The 22,563-nt window shown below is 42.5% G+C and overlaps 1 protein-coding gene across 2 annotated transcripts in view; it reads right to left on the reverse strand.

Annotated features, from left to right (window-relative positions):
• Positions 1 to 365: 365 nt before the first annotated feature.
• The window catches only part of LOC122564161 (linker for activation of T-cells family member 2-like), a 72,890-nt gene continuing 50,692 nt past the window's right edge, over positions 366 to 22,563 (reverse strand). For both annotated transcript variants that reach the window (XM_043718808.2, XM_087977545.1), the window contains exons 3-13: positions 21,693 to 21,738; positions 20,666 to 20,709; positions 18,557 to 18,599; positions 18,316 to 18,359; positions 12,286 to 12,324; positions 10,990 to 11,020; positions 10,672 to 10,730; positions 6,504 to 6,563; positions 6,356 to 6,424; positions 2,965 to 3,043; positions 366 to 1,200 (exon numbers count right to left, since the gene is read on the reverse strand). In XM_043718808.2, the coding sequence (XP_043574743.1) occupies positions 2,967 to 3,043; positions 6,356 to 6,424; positions 6,504 to 6,563; positions 10,672 to 10,730; positions 10,990 to 11,020; positions 12,286 to 12,324; positions 18,316 to 18,359; positions 18,557 to 18,599; positions 20,666 to 20,709; positions 21,693 to 21,738 (512 nt within the window). In that variant the 3' untranslated portion in view covers positions 366 to 1,200; positions 2,965 to 2,966. The remainder of the gene's footprint in view (positions 1,201 to 2,964; positions 3,044 to 6,355; positions 6,425 to 6,503; positions 6,564 to 10,671; positions 10,731 to 10,989; positions 11,021 to 12,285; positions 12,325 to 18,315; positions 18,360 to 18,556; positions 18,600 to 20,665; positions 20,710 to 21,692; positions 21,739 to 22,563) is intronic.

Consider the following 22,563-nt stretch of genomic DNA (forward strand, 5'->3'; position numbering starts at 1 on the left):
AGGTCATTGTGCTAGATGGTGGTTTCGTGCTTGACTATGGTTCTCAATCAGCTCATGGTTTTCAGCCTCACCAGAAATTTCTCTGTTTCAATCCTTGGCAACACGACACTACATAAAGTCAAACTACCCATTTATTGTACAATTTGAAAAGTGAAAACCCTGCAGTAGCTTTTTGTGGAAAAAGAAAGCAATCGTCAGTCCACTGCATGTACCAAAAGATGTATGAAATGGATCTGATCTGGATCATCTTTCTTAATGACTGGCTGTCTGCTTAAGTAATGAGCCCTACATTAAGTGCATCTGCAAGATGGTTAGTTCACTCATAATCTGCCCCACTGGCACAGCATCAGACCATCCTGACAGGAAATGTTTTTAATCATTTAATATACAAGATGGAAAATGTTGAACAACATTCAGTACACGTATGAACAAAACAGCTTAATATAAATTGGTGCAGAAATTTCCTCTGATCCATAGAATAGCTTCCAAACTCTTTAGAACTGCATGACCCTGAATACTGGATGAAATTCTGTGCTATTCAGTCAGCATCACTGATACAGAAGGGCTAAATACAAGGCACAGTTTTAAAAAATACCGGCAGAGCTCTGATGCTCTTCAATAACTTTCGTTTAATTTGTAGAGTCTGGGACACTAAACTATTCACCTTCAATCTAAGGCAATTTAAATTCAATAAACAGATACAATAATTTAATTTTAAAAATGATTGTGCAAGTAATGAAATGCTATTTCTCATTCTCAGAGTTTGCGAATTGAGTTGTGAATTTTAAAAAGATAGTCCTGAATGGTTGCCATAGTAGAAACACAATGGTATCACTTAAATAATTCCAAAGCAGGCACAGGACTATGTTCAATATGGAACATAGTTATTAAAATCTTCCAATTGAGATGAAAATGTTGTTGAAACACTAGAATTAACATGTTTCAGCGGGAAAGTGCACCATTAGAATGTGATTCTTGTGCAGAAATAAATTAATAGATACTGTTGCTAAATGTCCGTGGATGCTGTAAATATTCTTAGCAGAACTAAGAAACACAAAAAAAGCTTGCATTGGGAGAAAGGAAGGAATTCCCCAGAGGTTTGTAGACTGTCTCCTTCTTTGACAGTCCATTTGTGTTCAGCGAACTTCACCGACTGCGGAAAGCTTAATCGTAAAGATCTTTTCCCCAGATTTCTGTATGCTAAAGGAAATAATATGGACAAATGTTTAGTATAAATATCCATTCAATTATAAAGCTAGAAGTCTTATTCTATCATCCTAATCATTTTTAAACATTATGGCACTCATATGAACAGTACAAAACACTGTACGGTCTCTTCAGAACCTTAGCCTTTGCCCAGCTCTAAATTTATCTGGCTGTAACCTTTTTGTAAATTGTCCTTTTTGCTCCAGTAGTGAGTCACTGCCTCCAGCTCCCTAAGCATCAGGCTACAGAACTCTTCTCTCATCTTTCTGTTCCCCATCTTCTTTAAGCTCAGACATAGTATGACCTGAGATTAGCTTCTCACTTTTGCCTTTGAGATGTCTTGGCAAGTTATTTGGTTAAAAGTGCTATATAAACACACATTTGTTGCAATGTAACACAAGAAATAACCTTTCACGACTTTGGAAGCATCAAATCAGCACCTGAAAAATGGATAGGTTTCAGATTTCTGCTTCTGTAAAATACATTTGCTGTATTTTTCTGCTTGGAATTGCAGATTCATTCACCTTTTGTTGTTACTGTCTTCACTATGACATGATCCCTCCTTTGTTTCCCAGAGACAGCTAAGCATCAAAAGTTCTGATCTTGCATGGAACTTAAAAGCACAGAAACAGACAACTCAGCCCTACTGGTCTGTGCTGATATTTCTGCTTCACAAAAGCCTCCTCCCACTGCTTTTCATCAGCATATCGTTCTATTCTCTATTCCTTCTTCTGATACGTACCTATTTAGCTTCCCTTTAAGTGCATCTGTGTTCTTGGCTTCAATTTTTCCATCTGCTTCTGAATTCCACTTTCTAACCACTATCTAGGTAAAAGAAATTCTGCTAAATTTCCCACTCTATATAACTGTTGACCCTCGTACATTGAACAGATGTTCCCTTGTGTGAGAAATTTGCAAACAAGTTGTCATAGATATAGAGTGACAGGAGATAGGCTCAAAACTCAGATTAGGAGAAACTACTTCTCCCAATCTGTATAACTCACTGTCCCAGAGTGCAGTGGGGGACAGAATCAATCAACAAGCTGAATAACTCACTGTCCCAGAGTGCAGTGGGGGACAGAATCAATCAACAAGCTGTATAACTCACTGTCCCAGAGTGCATTGGGGGACAGAATCAATCAACAAGCTGTATAACTCACTGTCCCAGAGTGCATTGGGGGACAGAATCAATCAACAAATTCAAGAAAGAAATAGGTATGTTTCTGATGAAAAGTGGGATAAAGGGCTATGGGGAGAAAGTAGGAAATTGGAGCTGAGACCAGGAAAAGAGCAGCCATGATCATGTTAAATGATGGAGTGGCTCAGGGAGCTGAATTGCCTACTCCTGCTCCTAATTCCTTGTTCCTATATTCATGGGCCCAGGTTTGGTCTCTGACGAATAAAAGGTTACGTAGTTTGCATATTAGATGCTTCCTTATATTTCAGCATGCATTCATCAGAAGGCAATCAAATGTCTCTTGAAATACAACTATTGCAACATTATGTTGTACTCTGTACGCAGTGGTCAGTGTTTGTTGCCCAAGGCACTTTCAGACCATGGATAATACATTGATTTCCAGGAAGCTAATTCTACAAAGGCAGGAGTTGGTGGGAGGAGTTCCATCATATTCATGTTCCATATGAATGTTCTTGCTGTTTCATTTTCAACATTCTTACTACATCTCTACTTGTTAGATTTAGCGTAGCAAAATAGGCTGAGCCAGTCCGTTTGGTCCGAAATCTGAGTGATTGTCTTACCTTTACAAAGATGGGCAAGGAACGGTGTTGATATAATCTGGTTCTTCATCTTCCTCAGAGTTATTCATATATGTCTTTTCTGAAGATTAAAAATAAGAAGTACAATAATAGTGAGTTTGTATTTTATACAATTTCGTATTGCAGCAATGTAGGTGCAATGATAAAATCTTGAAGATATTTAACTCAGTCTTGTGTATGCACTAGTTAACTACCACTGACACTTAAATGTTGGCCTAGCCAGCAATGCCTGTACCCATTGAGTAAATTCTTCAAAAAAGCAACTTCTCTGAAAATTACACATTCAACAGCCAATGCTAGCACGTTTCCAACTTGCACGTTTCACCCTATTTTTTTCTGAAGTTTAAATGTTCAAAGCTGATCCTCGTACTTTTCTAGGTGGGACCTTGAAGAAACAATTCCTGACCTCTGCCCCCTTCAGAAAACTAGCCACATTGTGTACATCATTTTGATTCATTATTGTGCCAGAGGGTCTGCTTTTAACCCCATACATATGTGGCTTCCTAAATCTCTGCTCAGTGTTACAATATTTGCATTTGTCTTTCTCAGATTTAAAGGTCAACCTCATGGAAACGTGTTTGTAGAAATCCCAATCCCATTTTTTGAAAAGGTGGTCTGGCGTGAACATCAGAATTTCCCCAAAAGCTCACTGACTATAATTTCATTTTTAAGCTGTTTATGCTATTCCTTTCTGAGGAGGGAGGAGGTGCTTGATTTCACTCCCAGCTAAGACTCCCTGTAGAATTTCTACACTCAAGACATGATGCGGCTTTTCACTGGTACCACCTGCAACAGTTTTCTAGTTCTTTCCTGCTAGGCACTTCATGGTGTGAGGGCCCATTAGGAATTGTAGATGGTGGGTGTACACTGTCCAAGTCTTTCGTTGACTTGGATGAAGTAGGGGGTGGGTACAGGCTCATCCATCAGTTCCCTAAGTCTCTGTCACACGTGGAACTGGAATAGGCCGGGATTGTAATCTTGTCCAAATTTAACATCAATGGCAAGCCAGTTTGTTCAAGTATTTCAGTTTTACTTAATTTACATGAATTGCTCTGCAGCACGGTGGCTCAGTGGTTAGAACTGCTGCTTCACAGAACCAGGGACCCAGGTTCAATTCCATTCTCGGGTGATTGTGCAAAGTCCACACACACACATATTTTCCCTGTGTCTTCCTCCAGGTACTCTGGTTTTTCCTCTCACACGCAAAGAAGTGCACATTAGGTGGACTGACCATGGTAAATTAGGTAAAAACAATGACTGCAGATGCTGCAAACCAGATTCTAGATTAGAGTGGTGCTGGAAAAGTACAGCAGTTCAGGCAGCATCCAAGGAGCAGGAAAATCGCGTTTCGGGCAAAAGCCCTTCCTGATGAAGGGATGCTGCCTGAACTGCTGTGCTTTTCCAGTACCACTCTAACCCTGACCATGGTAAATTGCCCATGGTATCTGAGAATGGGCAAAGCAAGATGGGTTAGCCATGGGAAATGCAGGGTGAGTGGGTGGGACACTGTTTTGGAGGGTTGGTATGGACTGAATGGCCTGCTTCTACATGTAGGAGCAGAATTAGGCCATTTCAGCCCATTAAGTCTATTCTGCCAATTAATCATAGCTGATGTTTCTTAGCCACATTCTGAAACAGTCCATGTTGCATTTGAACGAGATCTGGACAATACCCAGGCTTGGGCTAAGTGGCAATTAACATTAATGTCACACAAATGCTAGGTTCTGACCATCACCAAGAGGCAAGATGAGAGTGGTGCTGGAAAAGCACAGCAGGTCAGGCAGCATCCAAGGAGCAGGAAAATCGACGTTTTGGGAAAAGGTCCTTCATGATGAAGGGATTTTGCCCAAAATGTCAATTTTCCTGCTTCTTGGATGCTGCCTAATCTGCTGTACCTTTCCAGCACCACTCTAATCTAGACTCTGATCTCCAGGATCTGCAGTACCACTTTTGCTGACCAATAAGAGACAACCATCCCTTGACATTCCATACTGTTCCTACCACTGAATCCCCCACAGTCAAATCCTGGGGGTTATTGTTGACCAGAAACTCAACTGAACTTGCCACATAAACACAGTGGCTACAACAGCAGGTCAGAGGCTGAAAATACTGTGTGAGTAACTCACCTCCTGACTCCCCAGTGTTTGTCCACCATTACAAGTCAAGAATGTGATGGATTACTTCTCTCTTGCCTGGATGGGTACAGCTCCAAAAACATTCAAGAAGCGTTATACTATCCACAAAGCAGCCCACTTGATTGGCACCACATCCACAAGTATCCACTCCCTCCATCACCGACGCTCAGTAGCAGCAATGTGTACTATTTATAACATGTGCTGCAGAAATGTGTCAATGATCCTCAGACATCACCTTCCAAACTCACAACCACTTCCATTCAGAAGGACAAGAGCAGCAGATATATGGGAACACCACCACTTTCAAGTCCCCCTCCCAAGCCACTCACTATTCTGACTTGGAAATATATCACCATTCCTTCGCTTTCACTGGGTCAAAATCCCGGAGTTCCTTCCCTAGTGGTATTGTGGGTCAACCCACAGCAGATGGACTGCAGCGGTTCAAGAAGGCAGCTCACCATCACCTTCTCAATGGCAACTAGGGATGGACAATAAGTGCTGCCCACATCCCACAAATGGATTTTTAAAACATTCTCTTGCCTTCTCCCTTAACCCTCTTACTAATCAAGAACCTATCTGCAGAGGATCCTCAATTCTCTGAAAGACACGGGCGAGGAGAATTTTGTGTGGTTAATTGAATGCTGGACAATCGATGCCGGATAACACTGTTAGGCATGCATCAGGAATTTGGGATCTTGTTCAGATAATCTGAAATTCCCTTAATCGAATGCTAGATAATCGAGGTTCCTCTGTATCTATCTCTTCTTAAATACAGTCAATCACTTGGCCTCCATAGCCTTTGTGGCAATGAGGCTTTTGCCTGAAGCGTCGATTTTCCTGCTCCTCAGATGCTGCCTGACCTGCTGTGCTTTTCCAGCACCACTCTAACCTTGACTCCTACATATCATGGTCTACCCGGGTTCTCACTGTCAAACAACCATCTTTACTTCCAGCTCTCCTGTGACACTCTCCTGTGACATTGCCCAGCTCAATCTCACAAATGTGCTGATAGAGCAGGAGTGAGGTCAGAGAGAGTCTTTCACTCAGTTCTCTTCCCTGACCGAAGCTTTTGAAGTTCCTTTCGTGAGACTCTGCGTGAAACTTGTTTTGCTAACTTACAGAATTTGAGCTGTACGTTGACTCTCGGCTTCACTTGCTATCACTGGCTGATCTTATTCTTAATATAAATCTTAACATTTCTGAGTTATTTTATTTGTTCACCAGATTGATGACCTTACCTTCTGGTTCTTGCTGAAGCTTCCATTTCACAGCGTATTCACAGTTCTCATAACTTGCCCCTGACTCCACTGCAATCAGACAAAACACTGTGAGCAGCAACATTCCAAACTGTTCCTAACATTGATAATGTCCAGAAGCTGCACCTACCTGATGTATGACTCTCGGTTTTCCTGATCTCCACATTTTCATATGAAGTCGAGTCATCATCTTCAGGCAAAAATAAAATAAAGTCACGTCACATCACAGGAAACCACAAAAAACTTTAGTCATTCAGTTTCACAACTGCATTGGATTTCAGCACCAAGATCAGAAACAAGGTCATATTGACAAGGGTAGGACAGAGAAGCACCAATGCTGTTTGAGTCACTGGGGTCTGAAATCCAAACTTGAACCTTAGCCCCATCTTACAATCTTCACTGGCTGCACCGCATTGAGCGTGAGATATCCTGTCTGGGGGAAGGTGTCCCTCAGCAGTATTCTGCAGTGTGCATTTGCCAAATGGAGGATACGGGAGAAAAGCAGGGGAATGAAAGTAACTGGGGAGATGGGTCAAAGGGCCAGCACAGGAAGGTGGGCTGAGCAGTCTCACTCCATGATTCTAAGAAGTTGGGAAGTCTAAGTCCAAGGGTTATATGACATAGTACTTTTAATATCTAGGTAAAAACAATGACTGCAGATGCTGGAAACCAGATTCTGGATCAGTGGTGCTGGAAGAGCACAGCAATTTAGGCAGCATCCGAGGACAGGCAAAATCGACGTTTCAGGCAAAAGCCTTAAACCAATAACATTATGAATCGTTTAAAGGTCTGCATTCATTTAATTCTATCTGAAAGAATTACTCTTATCAAAAGTAGTATGTTCAGGTGAAATGATTGTTAATCTAACATAGAACTCAGTTCCTTGTTCAGAGAGGTCCTTGTGCCCAACAGGGCTGTCAACTTCGCAATACTGCTCTGTGTTCTCAGAGCTCCATCTAATGACCAGACACAGTATTGATCAGAACAAGTTGACATTCACCTTACCAAACTGGTAGAGGAATTGCAGTCAAGTTATGAAAACACATTATTTTTCAAATCAGTACTTTTAATGGGAATTATCTATTTTAGGCATCTATAGGAAAATGAGAATGTTTAAAAATGTTTCAAACATAAATCACGTCCAACTCACTGAATGAGTGAGCTTGCAGCATTATGGGGATGTAGGAAGGAATTACAATGGCACTGATTGGACTAATCTAGAGATGCCTAGTCTGGATTGCATGGGCCAAATGGGCTTTGCTGGGCACAGGGTTCCACCGTTCAAATGCACTAGAATTGGCATCTCCAACCGGACATATTCCAGGAGGTTTCAACACATGGTCCAAAGCCAAAGTCAATCAGCAGCAGGACTCCTCCAATTGCCAGCTCCTTCTAGCCCAGACACATACAGACTCAAGCATCCACGACTTGCACAGAATTGGGATCAAACTTTCGGAGTTGGATCAGAAGTATTTACTGTGTTGCCTTGACCCCATCAGGCTGGAGGAGTCCAAATGCTCGGCCAAATCCAATCCAATTCAAACTAACCAGCTACAAATTCCAACAGAATATAACTAGATAGCAACATTTACCCAACAGCGATGACACAGAGCTCACAATTGTGACATTCTCCCTCCAGGAGCAGGAAGAGTCTCTGGTTAGTACAGATTCCAAAGAAAAAGCCGCATTGGAGGGAGACAGGAGTGCTTGTGAGAGAGGGAGAGATAGGTGATCTCATTACCAATCCTAAGGGGGGGTTCCCAGCAATCGATATTCTCACTTCCCACCCGCTTGGGCTGAATGGCCTCTTTCTGTGCCAAAATGCCTCTCCGACCCACCGATCTTATAGAAGCTGCTAACTACCTGACAGGAGGATTTTTGTCACCTACCTCCCCCTCCTTTTACTGATCAGCAGAACGCACTGGAGAAAAACCAACTGTCCAAGTTTGATAACGGGCATTGCACATTTTATAAAAGTTAGGTTATTTCAACAGTGAGGTTCTCTACTGTGCATGTAATCCTAGTGTGTTTATGCATGTTCCACGAATTACTTCTGTAAATAAAATAATTTAAATCTCCAGAATAAAAATATTAAAATCACAAAAATCAGATCAGGCAAATTACTGCAGACAACTAAACAGATATAGAGAAACAAGATAATTTGGAACCATCTAGAAAACCTTACCTTCTTTGTTTCTAAAGTAAGTTCAACATCCCCATCTTCCAGACTCCGATAATCTACTCTCAAGTGTCAGTGTTAGCTCAGTGGGGGTCACTCTTAGCTCCGAAGTTCAAACCCTAATCCAGAGATGTGAGCTTGGCATCAAGGCTGATGCTTCACCTCAGTACTGAGAGAGGACTTTGCAGCCCTGAGATGCTGTCTTTCACGAGCTATCAACCGAAGGTTCTGAGCAGTATTTACAAAACAGCACTCCTGACTAACACTTCTCACTCTACTAGGATTTACAAAAACAGGTTTTGTGTGCTGCCTCTCTGTGGGACACCCGGCTGTCTGTCTGGGAGACCCCTGGCTGTCTGTCTCTCTGGAGGACCCCTGGCTGCCTGTCCCTCTGGGGGAGCCCGGCTGTCTGCCTGTGGGAGCCCGGCTGTCTGTCTGTGGGAGCCCGGCTGTCTGTCTGTCTGGGGAGCCCGTTTGTCTGTCTGTGGGACCCTGGCTGGCTGTCTGTCTGTGGAACCCTAGCTGTCTGTCTGTCTGGGGGACCCCTGGCTGTCTGTCTGTCTGGGGGACCCCTGGCTGTCTGTCTGTCTGGGGGACCCCGTCTGTCTGTCTATCTGTGGGACCCCGGCTGTCTGTCTGGGAGAGCCCGTCTGTCTGTCTGGGGGAGCCTGGTTGTCTGTCTATCTGTGGGAGCCCAGCTGTCTGTCTGTCTGGGGGAGCGCGGCTGCCCGTCTGTGGGAGCCCGACTGTCTGTCTGTCTGTAGGACCCCAGCTGTCTGTTTGTGGGACTGCTGCTGTCTGTCTGTGGGAGCCCAGCTGTCTGTCAGTCTGGGGGAGCCCGGCTGTCTGTCTGTCTGTCTAGGGGACCTGGCTGCTATTTGCCAAAAGATTGATTGGCCTTTGTTGGCTGAATGCTGGTGGAATGTCCCCAGGACTCATTGCTGATCTGTAACTACAAGTTATTTGTCTTGATGGGTTTTCAGGGGAAATGGAACTGCATCATATCAGTCTGGAATGGGCATTTTGCCAGCTTGAACATATTACCTCCCTTTCTACCATTTGTACTTCTTTCAAACTAGAGGGCATATGTTTAGGGTGAGAAGGGAAAGACTTAAAATGGATCTAAGAGGCAACTGTTTCACGCAGAGGGTGGTGCGCATATGGAATGAGCTGCCAGAGGAAGTGGCATTGGTTGTGATCTTTCAAATGTCACTGGAGTCAGGGAACGTCCCAGATGATTGGAAAATCGCTATTGTAACCCCCTTGTTCAAGAAAGGATCACGACAAAAGATGGAAAATTGGAGGCCAATTAGCCTAACCTCGGTTGTTGGTAAAATTCTGAATCCATCGTTAAGGATGAGATTTCTAAATCTTGGAAGTGCAGGATTTAGTACGGGGAGGTCATGCCTGACAAACCTATTAGAATTCTTTGAAGAAGTAACGAGTAGGTTAGACCAGGGAAATCCAATGGATCTTATCTATTTAAACTTCCAAAAGGCCTTTGATAAGGTGCCTCAAAGGAGGCTGCTGAGTAAGGTGAGGGCCCACGGTGTTTGAGGTGAGCTACTAAATGGATTGAGGATTGGCTGTCTGACAGCAGGCAGAGAGTTGGGATGAAAGGTTCTTTTTCAGAATGGCAGCGGGTGACAAGCGGTGTCCCGCAGGGTTCAGTGTTGGGGCCGAAGCAATCATTTTATATATTAATGATCTGGATGAAGGGACTGGGGGCATTCTGGTGAAGTTTGCTAATGATACGAAGTTAGGTGGACAGGCAGGTAGTATCGAGGAGGTGGGGAGGCTGCCGAAAGATTTAGACAGTTTAGGAGCGTGGTGGTGCGAATAAAAAATAAGCTGTCAGAGGAAGTGGTAGAGATAAGCACAATTACAATGTTTAAAATACATTTGGACAGGTACATGGATAGGAACATTTTGGAGGGATGTGGGCCAAACACAGGCAAATGGGACTAGTTCAGTTTAGGAAAATGTGGTCGGTATTAACGAGTTGGACTGAAGGGCCTGTTTGTGTGCTGTATGACTCTGACCTCAATTACAACTATGCTGTCAAAATAATACACCTAACACACAGTTAGATTGGAGTTAATATTGGGCTGGAACTTACCATGAGGAGGTTTCAGATACTCTGCATGGAAGCAATAATATTCTGCAGCTAAAGGATTTCTGCCAAAAAACAATAAAAGGCAGGAATTAGACTCAAAGCATTCCAAAACAAATAAAGTACAATTGTTAACAAGTGGAATTAAATCCAAAACACAGTTTAAACTGAACAAGTGCTGTCTTGGTAACTGGGATTCCAGTGCAAATCAAGCCAGTGCTGATTCTGTACCCAATCCGATTCTCAGTCTCCGTTGCTATACCTCAGAAGAAATTTAGACTTCAGTTTTTAGACCATCAGATAGAATTGCAAACAGTGACTTACATGTAATTCTGGTCATCTTCATATTTGTTTGCTGGAAGAGAATAGAACTTGTTTGATTATTGAGATAGTTTGCACAGATGGCATCCTGGAGATCATACAGTTGAAATCTTTCTTTCTCCTCACAGATGGCATCCTGCCAACCAGCACTCCATCAGGATCCTCCAAAACTATACTGGAACCATCTATAGTTCCTATAAAACCTGCAACTCAATAAAACGGCCTAGGGCAAATGTACTGCATGGCAGCAATCTGCCAAGGATTCAGAAAACAAACACACAAATACATTTGCACCTCATCAGCCACTCACAACACTGACATGGAAATGCATTGCCTGCAGACCTTCAGTATCACTGGATCAAAATCCACAACTTCCTCCCTGACAGTACTGTGGATCTCCCTGACTACCCCAAGGAGTGCAGCAGTTTAGGAAGGCAACTCAGCACCAAGTCCTCAAAGACAATCAGTAATGAGTCACAAGATTTGGCCTAGCTAGCAATCCCCACATTCCATGAAACATGACAAGAAAACGTGGTAATATCTTTGGATTAGGAATCCAGTGGTTCAAACTAATGCTTTGGAGACATAGTTTCAAATCTCACCAGGGCAATTGGCCATAATCAAAGCAATAAAATCTAGAATTAGAAGGTCATTTCAATGATGTGACCACGAAACTACCATCAATTATTGTAAAACCCATCTGGTTCACTAATGTCCTTTAGAGAGGGAAATCCACTGACTATATGTAACTCTAGACCAACAGCAATGTGGTCATCTCTTGCAAGCCACTCAGTTCAGGGACTATTAGGGAAAATTATCTCTTAATGTAATTCTTCAAAATCAAAGATGGTTGGACGAGGAATCAGTCACACAAGCAGAATGTTGTGCACAGTCAACCTGACAGTAAACTTCCTGGTTGAAATAACTTTATGTAAGAAAGATTTTCTTTCTGTGTTTCCTTGTCCTACTCTCAATCTATAATTTAAAGAAATACCCTTTACAGTACCATTTACTAAAGTGCATTTCTCTATAACTTCTTAGATGCAGCTTTTCTAATAGTTCCTATGGTGTACTCTGACCAGAAATGGACACAGTTCTCAAGGTTGAATTGCCTGGTGTTCAGCTGGACCTAGCCAGAGCTTTGAACGGTTTAGTGATGAACTCCTCTAAATCTTCTTTGAATTTGGAACCAAAAGTGATACAATCAACATTCAGAGTTAAAGCTATGATTCACAATGGTTACCAATTACTTTCTCTCACCTGCCCTTGGCTACAACATTCCAGAAATCATTTACTTACTGATAGCTAGGTTGCCGTAGTTGGGTGGGCTGCCTGATGCTGTGAGGAAAGAGAGTGGAGTTTAATATTGGCACAGCAAGGGTTAAAACAGTAAAGCTGTGCTACTTGTGCGTATGTGCTCCCAGAAAATGTCACAATTGGCACATGCACAGAGCACACTTTTACTTCATGGAAGACATTTTTGATTTTTTTGTTTCTTTAAAACTACAGATAAGCAGAGATTAGTTCCAAAGCCAGTGAAAAGTGTTGTATAGATAAGTAAATTCGAGAAGGATGGGCACTCAAATGGCAGGACCTTATATCTTCTGTTACCCCAGCCTCAATTTGAGGTAATCCCTTTCCTGAAGGATTGCTGCACTCTAGTTCCCTGGGTAATGATATCCTCCCCCCAACTATTTGTTGATTTTCCCGGCTTTCACAACCAACCGTCAGTATCAAACACCAGTGGGGGATTTTATTACGTAGAACATCAACATAATACTCACCTCAAAAACACCAATTAGGAGTGACCACTCTGAACATATCTTAAAAGGAGATATATAAAAGATATGAAGTCTCATGAAGGCCCATGAAGTCATAGAGCTGTCCAGCACAGAAACAGATTCTTCATTCCAACTCGTCCATGCCAACCAGATATCCTAAATTAATCTAGTCCCATTTGCACTATTTGGGCCATATCCCTCTAAAGTGTTCATATTCATAGACCCATCCAATGCCTTTTAAATGTTGTAATTGTACCAGCCTCTGCTATTTCCTCTCGCAGTTCATTCCATATACACACTACCCACTGTGTGGGAGGATTGCCCCTTAGGTCCCTTTTAAATCATTGCCCTCTCACCTGAATCCCTCTAGTTTTGGACTCCTAAACCCCAGGGAAAAGACCTTGTCTATTTACCCTATCCATACTGCTCATGGTTTTATAAACCTTTATAAAAGGGCCTGTTTCCACACTGTAGGGATTCTATTCTATGACTTCTATAAGTCCTGCCCTGATTTGCCTTTCCAAAACACAGTACCTCTCATTTATCTAAATTAAACTCCATCTACCACTCTTCAATCCACTGCTCATCTGATCAAGATCCCATTGTACTCTGAGCTAACCTTCTTCACTATCCACCACACCTCCAATTTCGGGGTCATCTGCCAACTTACTAACCATACTGCCTTTGCTCAGATCCAAATCATTTCTATAAATAAAGAAAAGCAGTGGAAAAAACAGCAATCCTTGTGGCACACCACTGGTCACAGACCTTTAGTCTGAAAATCAACTTTCCACTACCACCTTCTATCTTCTACCTTCTAGCCAGACTGTATCCAAATGGCTAGTTCTCTTTGTAATCTAACCTTGCTAACTATGCTAACTATGCTACAATGAGGAACATTGCCCAACGCTTTACTGAAGTCCACATATATCACATCCACTGCTCTGCCCTCATCAATCCACTTCGTTACTTAGATTCATAGAGTCATAGTGATGCATAGCACGGAGGCAGACCATCCAACTCGTCCATGCGAACCAGATATCAGAAATTAATATAGTAACATTTGGCTCATATCTCCCCTAAACCTTTCAATTCATATTATCATCCAGATGCCTTTTAAATGTCACTGTACCAGCCTACACCACTTCCTCTGGCAGCTCATTCCATACACGCACCATTCTTTATGTGAGAAGGTTGCCCCTTAGGTCCCTTTTAAATCTTTCCCCCACACCTTAAACTTATACCCTCTAGATTTGGACTCCTCAATCCTGGAGAAAATACCTTGTCTATTTATCCTATCCATGCCCCTCTATAAACCTCAGCCTCCATTGCTCCAGGGAAAACAGCTCTAGCCTATTCAACCTCTCCCTATAGCTCAAATCCTCCAACCCTGGCAACATCCCTGTAAATCTTTTCTGAACCCTTTCAAGTTTCACAACATCCTTCCAATAGGAAGGAGACCAGAACTGCATGAATATTCCAACAGTAGCCTAACCAATATCACAACATGACCTCCCAACGTCTCCCTCAAAAAACCCAATCAAGTTAGTGAGACACAATTTACCATGAACAAAATCATGTTAACTATCCCTAGTCAGTCCTTGCCTTTCCAAGTACATGTAAATCCTGTTTCTCAGGATTCCCTCCATCTACGAGCCCACCACTGATTAACACCTTTCTTAAATAGTGGCACTACATCAGCCAACCTCCAGTCTTCTGGCACCTCACCAGTGGCTATCGAGCATACAAATACCTCAGCAAGGAGCCCAGCAATCACTTCCCTAGCTTCCCACAGCGTTCTAGGGTATACCTGATCAGGTCCCAGCGATTTATCCACCTTTATGTGTTTCAACATATCTGACACCTCCTCCTCTGTAATATAGACATTCTTCAAGATGTCACTATTTATTTCTCCATATTCTCTATTTTCCATATCCTCCTCCATAGTGAACACAGATGTAAAATACTCATTTAGTATCTTCCCCTCATTTCCTGCAGTTCCACACATAGGCAGCCTTGCTGATCTTTAAGGAGCCCTATTCACTTCTTAATGTAATTATAGAATTCTATTGGATTCCCCTTAACCCTATTTGTCAAAGCTGTCTCATGACCCCTTTTGGCCCTCCTGATTTTCTTAAGTATACTCATACTGACTTTATTGTCTTATGGGGATTCACTCAATCTCTGCTATCTATACCTGGCATATGCTTCCTTCTTGTTCTGGATCAAAACCTCAATTTCTCTAGTCATCTAGCATTCCCTACACCTTCCAATCTTGCCCTTCACCCTAACAGGAACATACTGTCTCTGGACTCTAGTTATCTCATTTTTGAAGGCTTCCCATTTTCCAGCCATCTCTTTACCTGTGAACATCTGCTCCCAATCAACTTTTGAAAGTTCTTGCCTAATACTGTCAAAATTGGCCTTCCTCCAATTTAAAACTTTAACTTTTAGATCTGGTCTATTTTTTCCATCACTATTTTAAAACTAATGGTCGCTGGCCCCAAAATGCTCCATCACTGACATCTCAGTTATCTGCCCTGCCTTATTTCCCAAGAGTAGGTCAAGCTTTGCACCTTCTCTAGTAGGTACATTCACGTACTGAATCAAAAAACTTTCTTGTACACACTTAACAAATTCCTCTCCATCTCAACCCTTAACACTATGGCAGTCCCAGTCTATGTTTGGAAAGTTAAAATTTCCTACAATAAACACCCTATTATTCTTACAGATAACTGAAATCTCCTTACAAATTTGTTTCTCAATTTCCTGCTAACTATTGGGGGTCTACTGTACAATATTAATAAGATGATCATCCCTTTCTTATTTCTCAGTTCCACCCAAATAACTTCCTTGGACATATTCCCAGAAATATTCTCCTGAAGTACACCACTCCCCCCCCGCTTGCTCCCCTTTCTATCCTTCCTATAGCAACTATAACCTGGAATGTTAAAATGCCAATCGTGTCCATCCTTGAGCCATGTCTCCATATCGCTATGATATCCCAGTCCCATGTTCCCAACCATGCCCTGAGTTCATCTGTCTTACCTGTTAGGCCTATGGCATTGAAGTAAATGCAGTTTGTCTGTCCTACTTTGTTCCTCTGCTTTGTTTCTGTATGAGATGTCTGTTTGACTTGCTCCTTTTCACAACAGCACCAATCTCAGAATGCTCTCTTTTCTCATGGTCTCAGTCTCCGAGTCCCTCCCCCACCTTTTAGTAGTTTAAATTCTTCTGAGCAGCTCTAGCGAATCTCCCCACCATTACATTAGGCTCCTTCCAAGTCAGGTGAAATCTGTTCTTTTTATATCGTCATTTCTACCTCAGAAGAGATTCCAATAATCTAAAAATGTGAATCCTTCTTTCCTGCACCAGATCCTCAACCATGCATTCATCTGCTCTATCCTCCTATTCCTACCCTGACAAGCTCATGGCACCAGGAGTAATCCAAATACAGAGAAACCTCGATTATCCGAATATCAATTATCCAAAAATCGAATTATTCGAAGGAAATCTCGAGGTCCCGATGGAAACATTACATCAAAGACGTGTTTCCAATAGTCATCGCATCTTTTGTTTACAGTGATTAAACAGGCAACATCTCCAAATGACTAACCTCCCACCCTCTCTCTCTCCCTATACTTTCCTTGGAGTTCCACAGAGGGGTGTACCTGTACTCTAAACCCCCTTTCCCCAGATAATCTCTCCAACATAGTCCTGCACAGGGCACAGGTGGAAACTGTCAAAAAGTTGCAATAAAAGGTTGTGTGTGGCGCTGTGCTGTGTGCGCCATTTGGAGACTTACCCCACAAAGGCAACTGCAGCAGTCATGTTGTTGGTGTTCAATCCAGCTGCCCCGGAGAGGGGGTGGGTGTGTACGGGGTTGGGCGCGGGGGGGGGGGGGCGGTGTTGGACAGGGGTTAGGGGCGGTGATGGGGCGGGGTCAGGCAGGGTTAGGGGCGGTGATGGGGCGGGTCAGATGGGGTTGCGGGCGTGGGGTGTTACACGGGGGCAGGGGGCAGTGTTGGGCGGGTTGGGGTTATGGGGGTGTTGGGGGAGGGGGGGCGGTGTTGGACAGGTGGGGGCGGGGACGGTGGCGGTGTCAGATGGGTTGGGGGCAGCGGCAGGTCAGACGGGGTTGTCGGCGGGGGGTGTTACACGGGGGGTTGGGGCAGTGTTGGGCGGGTTGGGGTCGTGGGGGTTTTGGGGGAGGGGGAGCGGTGTTGGACAGGTGGGGGCGGGTGCAGAGTCAGATGGGTTGGGGGCAGGGGTGGGGTCAGATGGGGTAGGGGCAGGTGCATTGCACGGGGGCAGAGGGCAGTGTCAGAGGGGATTGGGAGGACAGGTGTTGCTTGGGGGCATAGTTGGCGCAGCAGGCAGTGTCAGACGGGGCAGGGGTTGGGGTCAGATGGGGTTGGGGGCAGGGGGCGTTGTCGAACGGGTTTGGGGGCGAGGCTCGCGCGCTGTGTGCTGCTAGTCTCCTGAACGGGGAGCAGACTTTAAAAAAACGAGCCCCAGAGGAAAGGCAGTTAATTGATTAACTGAATAATCAATTAACCAAACGAAATAATGCCCACGGTGCCTGCTTATCACGTTCGGATAATTGAGGTTCCCCTGTATTAATACCCTTAAGGACCTACTTTTTAAATTCCTGCCTAACTTCCTAAATTCTCTCCTCAGCTTGTCTCTCATATTTACATTTTCAGTTTTACGGAACAACTCCTGAACCAAGAGAACTTATTTAAGTGACATTTCACCTCTGATAGTCTAGGATAACCAAAACTACAATTATACCTAAAAGATCAGGATAAAGTTCAAGCATAAGACAGGGTTGGAGAATTTGAGCTCTTGGGAGAGGTTAAATAGGCTAGGGCTGTTTTCCCTGAAGCATCAGAGGCTGAGGGGTGAGGTTTATAAAATCATGAGGGGCATGGATAGGATAAATAGACAAGGTCGTTTCCCTAGGGCGAGGGAGTCCAGAACTAGAGGGCATAGGTTTAGGGTGAGAGGGGAAAGATATAAAAGAGATCTAAGGGGCAACTTTTTCCCGCAAAGGGTAGTATGTGTATGGAATGAGCTGCCGGAGGAAGTGGTGGAGGCTGGCACAATTGCAACATTTAAAAGGCATCTGGATGGGTATATGAATAGGAAGAATTTGGAGGGATATGGGCCAGGTGTTGGCAGATGGGACTAGATTGGGTTGGGATATCTGGTCAGCATGGACAAGTTGGATCGAAGGGTCTGTTTCCGTGCTGTACATCTCTGTGACATGCAGAGAAAAAGTGGCAAAGGACAGTCTTTCAGAAAGGGAATGAGCGTGAGCAAAGAAAGTCAAAAGGCAAAGAGCAAGAGACTCCAAGGCAACAAGACAAGAAATGAAATGAAATAGAAACTATGTGAGAAAGGGAGACAAAAGTGAAGACAGAAAATGTGAGAGGACAAGACGCAAGCAGAGTTAGAGACACATTGGATATTCTTTGGCAGTGAATAATCTTGACGATCTGCTATCACTAGTTAACTCAGGGATTCAGAACATCTTCATACAAACCTTGTTGAACTTGTGAAAGTGAATGATTTGAGGTAGCCACATTCCTGAAAGAGGTTAGAAGCATATTATCAAATAGTAATAAATTATATCCTTCATTTACCAAGTCCTAAATGCAGCAGCTCACACCAATAGTGTACATAAACACATATACTTAATGTTTTTACAACTGGTCAACTCAAGAGGCAGATTGTTTGAGGTTTTTATTTACATTATCAACTATATTTTGCACCATATTTCTTACCCCATCTCTAGTTCTGGCCTTGCTGTTTGTTCTGGCCGAGATACTTGGAAAAAAAGAAGACAACATGTTTTCAATTTAAAAAATTCAAAGGCTCAATGACAAGAATAACATCTTGTGATATTAGCAACCTATAACAGCATTATAATATCTCAGTGTTCTTCATGTTCTAAACTTAAAAATTAAGTTTTGTACTTTTTCTGATCTCAGGATGACCAAAGTGCTTTGTAGACAAGAAGAAAGAACATAATTAGAGCAAATGATTAGGCTCCTTGAGCTTGCTCTGTCATTCAATGCAACCGTGGCTGATTCCCTGCCTTAGTTCCTCTTTCTTAGCCACTCCTCAATTCCCTAAGAATGTTGGTCCTGGCCTTAAATATATTCAGTAATGCAGTTTCCACAACCTTCCAAGTAGAAAACGTCAATGTTTTAAATTCTCTGAGTGAAGAGTTCTAAATGATCAGCTCTTTATTTCAAGACTCTGCAACCAGCGAAATCACTTCTTAATATCAGCCCTGTCAAAACCCTTCTGACTCTCATGCTTTCAATGAGATCAACAATCAATTCTTCTGAATTTCAAAGAATTATTCAGCCGAGGACAATTTTCTCATCCAAGGCACCAAAGTAATGATTCTTAGCTATACTGCCTCTGTTGCAAGTGTGCTTTTTCTTAAATTAGGTACTAAAGGAAAATCTTCTCATGGAAACAGAAGGCATCAATACAGTACAAAATGAATGTGGTACAATTGGCTTCACTGAAGGGAAGGATGCTGCCAATGAAGCAATGAGGAGTCACAGCAATAAAGCAGCATCAAATCAGATAAAGAGAGAGTTAAAACAAGTTGGCAGACATCAAAGTAGAAATATCATCAGGTCCTGGGTTACGAAGGCAAGTAAGGGTGGAAGGCTCTGGCCACAATCTTCCAATCCTCCATAGGTTTGGAGGGAATGCCAAAGGACTACAGGACTGCAGAAGATATACATTGGTTTAAAATAAATTGGGCAAGACACAATCTTGGCAATTTCAGGTGAGGAAGACTACTGCTGTTTGTGACATCTTTCAGGCAATACACCAGAACAAATACAGTGGCACTTAAAAAAAAATCAGGGGCTAATTAATATAAAAGGCAAACTGTGTTGGACAAAGTCTGAGTTTTTTGAAATAACCAAGAAAGCTAATGTGTGTAGTGCAATGTTGTGGAAAGAAACTTTCAAAACAAAATTGATAAAGTAAACACATAACAAATTTGTGGACGAAATTTAAAGCAAAGAACCCAAAATTGCTGAAGGGACAGAAATGAGAGACTAGTGAAGAATGGCTGTTTGAAAGAAAGCATTTGGTCATGTTCCTCAGAAAATAGAATTATTGCTCTTTTTGATAAAAGTATTACTCACCTGGATTTGGGAAAATTTGTGGACGATACAAAACTCAATTATTGTAAACAATAAGAATGGCAACAGACTTCAGGACATAGACTGGAAGTGTGGCATATTTTGGCAGGAACAGTAAGGACATAAAATTGAATAGAACAATTTTAAAGGGATGCATGAATGGAAAGGCATGAAGGTGTACACACACACATTGCTGAAGGTAGCAGGACAAGTTGATAAGTCTGTTGTTAAAACAGCCTATGGTTTAATTTGTAGTGGAATAAAGTACAAAAGCAAGGTGACTATGTCAAATGTGTTGTCAAACACAGATTATTCCTTTGCTCCTCTGACGTTTCCAATTCTGGGAGCTGCATTTAGGAAAGATCTTGAAAGAAACTTAATGGAAGGATACCAGGGCTAAATGACTAAATTATTTGGAGTCACAGGAGAAGCTGGGATTGTCCGCTTTAAAACTGTGAGGGGTTTTGATAGAGATGGCAGGCAAAGCAACGAAAGGCGATGCAAGGAATTGAAACACAATGATCTGTTATGATTGAGAACGCACAGCCTGATGGAATGATGGAAGCAAATTCAACAGCAGTTTTCAACAAGGCCTTTGGAACTAATTGGAAATCACTGCCAAAGAGCCAGTACAGATCTGAAGGACCAAATGGCCTCCATACTGGATGCTTCGTATGACTTGTATTTTTTTCATGCCGTCACACGTTAGCATTTACTTACCAGTATATGACCTAACTACTTCAAATCGTTTCTTGTCTTCATTCCTAAAAAGAAATATTAAACTGTATGAAAAGGAAACATTTCTTTCTATGTCTTGTGGTTGAAATATCATGTTTAATATACAAAAACTCTAACATACATGAAAATGTATGAGTAAGAATTCCTAATTATAAAACTGGTAACTCCTTCATTCCACAGACCATGTTGAATATGCAAGTTCTGCAGAACACCCAGAATTGGACTGATTATCAGTGGACAACATCTGAGCTTCACAATGTCAGGCATTGACCATCTGTAGAGTGAATTGAACCATGTCCCTTTGTCAGCTCTTCACATTAAAATATCCTTTATTTCAACGGTATACTCCTTCAGTCCTCGATTGGAATAGCCTCCTGTGTCATTAAGGTTTACTCAACTATCTTGCAGACTTTGCCCATGTTTGCACAAGTAGCAAGGACCACATTAAGTGTTGAATGAAGGCAACCCGAGGTAACTCCAATTACCTAACCTAAACCTGGAGGGGGAGTGCAACGTATCACTACCCTTTTCAATATTTGCATTCTCAGCCCACTCTCTCTTTGTGTGCTTTATACTTACACAGTTTCTCTCACTCTCTCCCTCTCCAAGCCACTTTATATTCATACGCTGAATGATGGTGTGTTTTAGGTCATCTGGAAGATCACTTTACGTGGAGTCTGGCATATGGGTGGAGGCTCCCACTTTCTTTCAACACAGTTGTGTTGGAAGGATATGCAAACTGATACTCAAACTGTTTTGCCACATTATGAATGAAGCTTCCTTGGCCATCATATTCTGGAATCAGAGTGCACCCTACCCTGCCTCACAAGAACACACTCCTACAGTTACTGATCAATATTCTGTCAATTTTGAAGAGAGTGCCCCATTCACTGAACAAACTAGTGATTATGTAATTTACATATAGAACATGTCAATTCAATCTAGCAGGTTGTTGATCTTCACATAATGCCCAATTAACGAACACTGCAGTTATCGGACTTGTACTTACATGTGAACACTTTGACCTGCTTTCCTGTTCTCCTCTCTGATTATAGCTGTGGATGTAAAAAGAACAGTCATTAGTTCACCAAGCCATTCCTAAGTTAAAAGAAATAGAGTCATAGAGATGCACAGCACAGAAACCGAACCTTCGGTCCAATTTGTCCATGCCAACCAAATATCCCTAACCTAATCTCATCCCATTTGCCAGCACTTGATCAATATCCCTCTAACCTCTCCTATTCATATACCCAATCCACATGCCTTTTAAGTGTTGTAATTTTAACAGCCTCCACCACTTCCTTTGGCAGCTCATTCCACACATGCATCACCCTCTGCATGAAAAAGTTGTCTCTTAGGTCCCCTCTCACCATAAACCCTCTAATTCTGAACCTCCCCATTCCTGGAAAAATACATTGTCTATTTATCCTATCCATGCCCCTCATGATTTTAGAAACCTCTATAAAAGGTCACCCTTAGACTCCGACGCTCCAGGGAAAACAGCTCCAGCCTATTCAGCCTCTCCCTGTAGCTCAAATCCTCCAATGCTGGGGGTAACATCCTTGTAAATCTTTTCTGAACCCTTTCGAGTTTCACAACATCCTTCTGATAGGAAGGAGACCAGAAGTGCATGCAATACTCCAAAAGTGGCCTAACCAATGTCCTGTACAGCCGCAACATGACCTCCCAATTCCTGTATTCAATGCACTGACCAATAAAAGAAAGCATACCAAACACCATCTTCACTATCCTATCTATCTGCAACTCTACTTTCAGGGAACTATGAACCTGCACTCCAAGGTCTCTTTGTTCAACAACACACCCCAGGACCTTACCTTACCTTAACTTAATAAGTGTTTTATTCCTGGTATGATTTGCTT

Source organism: Chiloscyllium plagiosum, unplaced genomic scaffold (genome assembly GCF_037043375.1).
Source record: "Chiloscyllium plagiosum isolate Xiang-an unplaced genomic scaffold, Cpla_swu_hap1 HiC_scaffold_31, whole genome shotgun sequence".
Lineage (NCBI taxonomy): Eukaryota > Metazoa > Chordata > Chondrichthyes > Orectolobiformes > Hemiscylliidae > Chiloscyllium > Chiloscyllium plagiosum.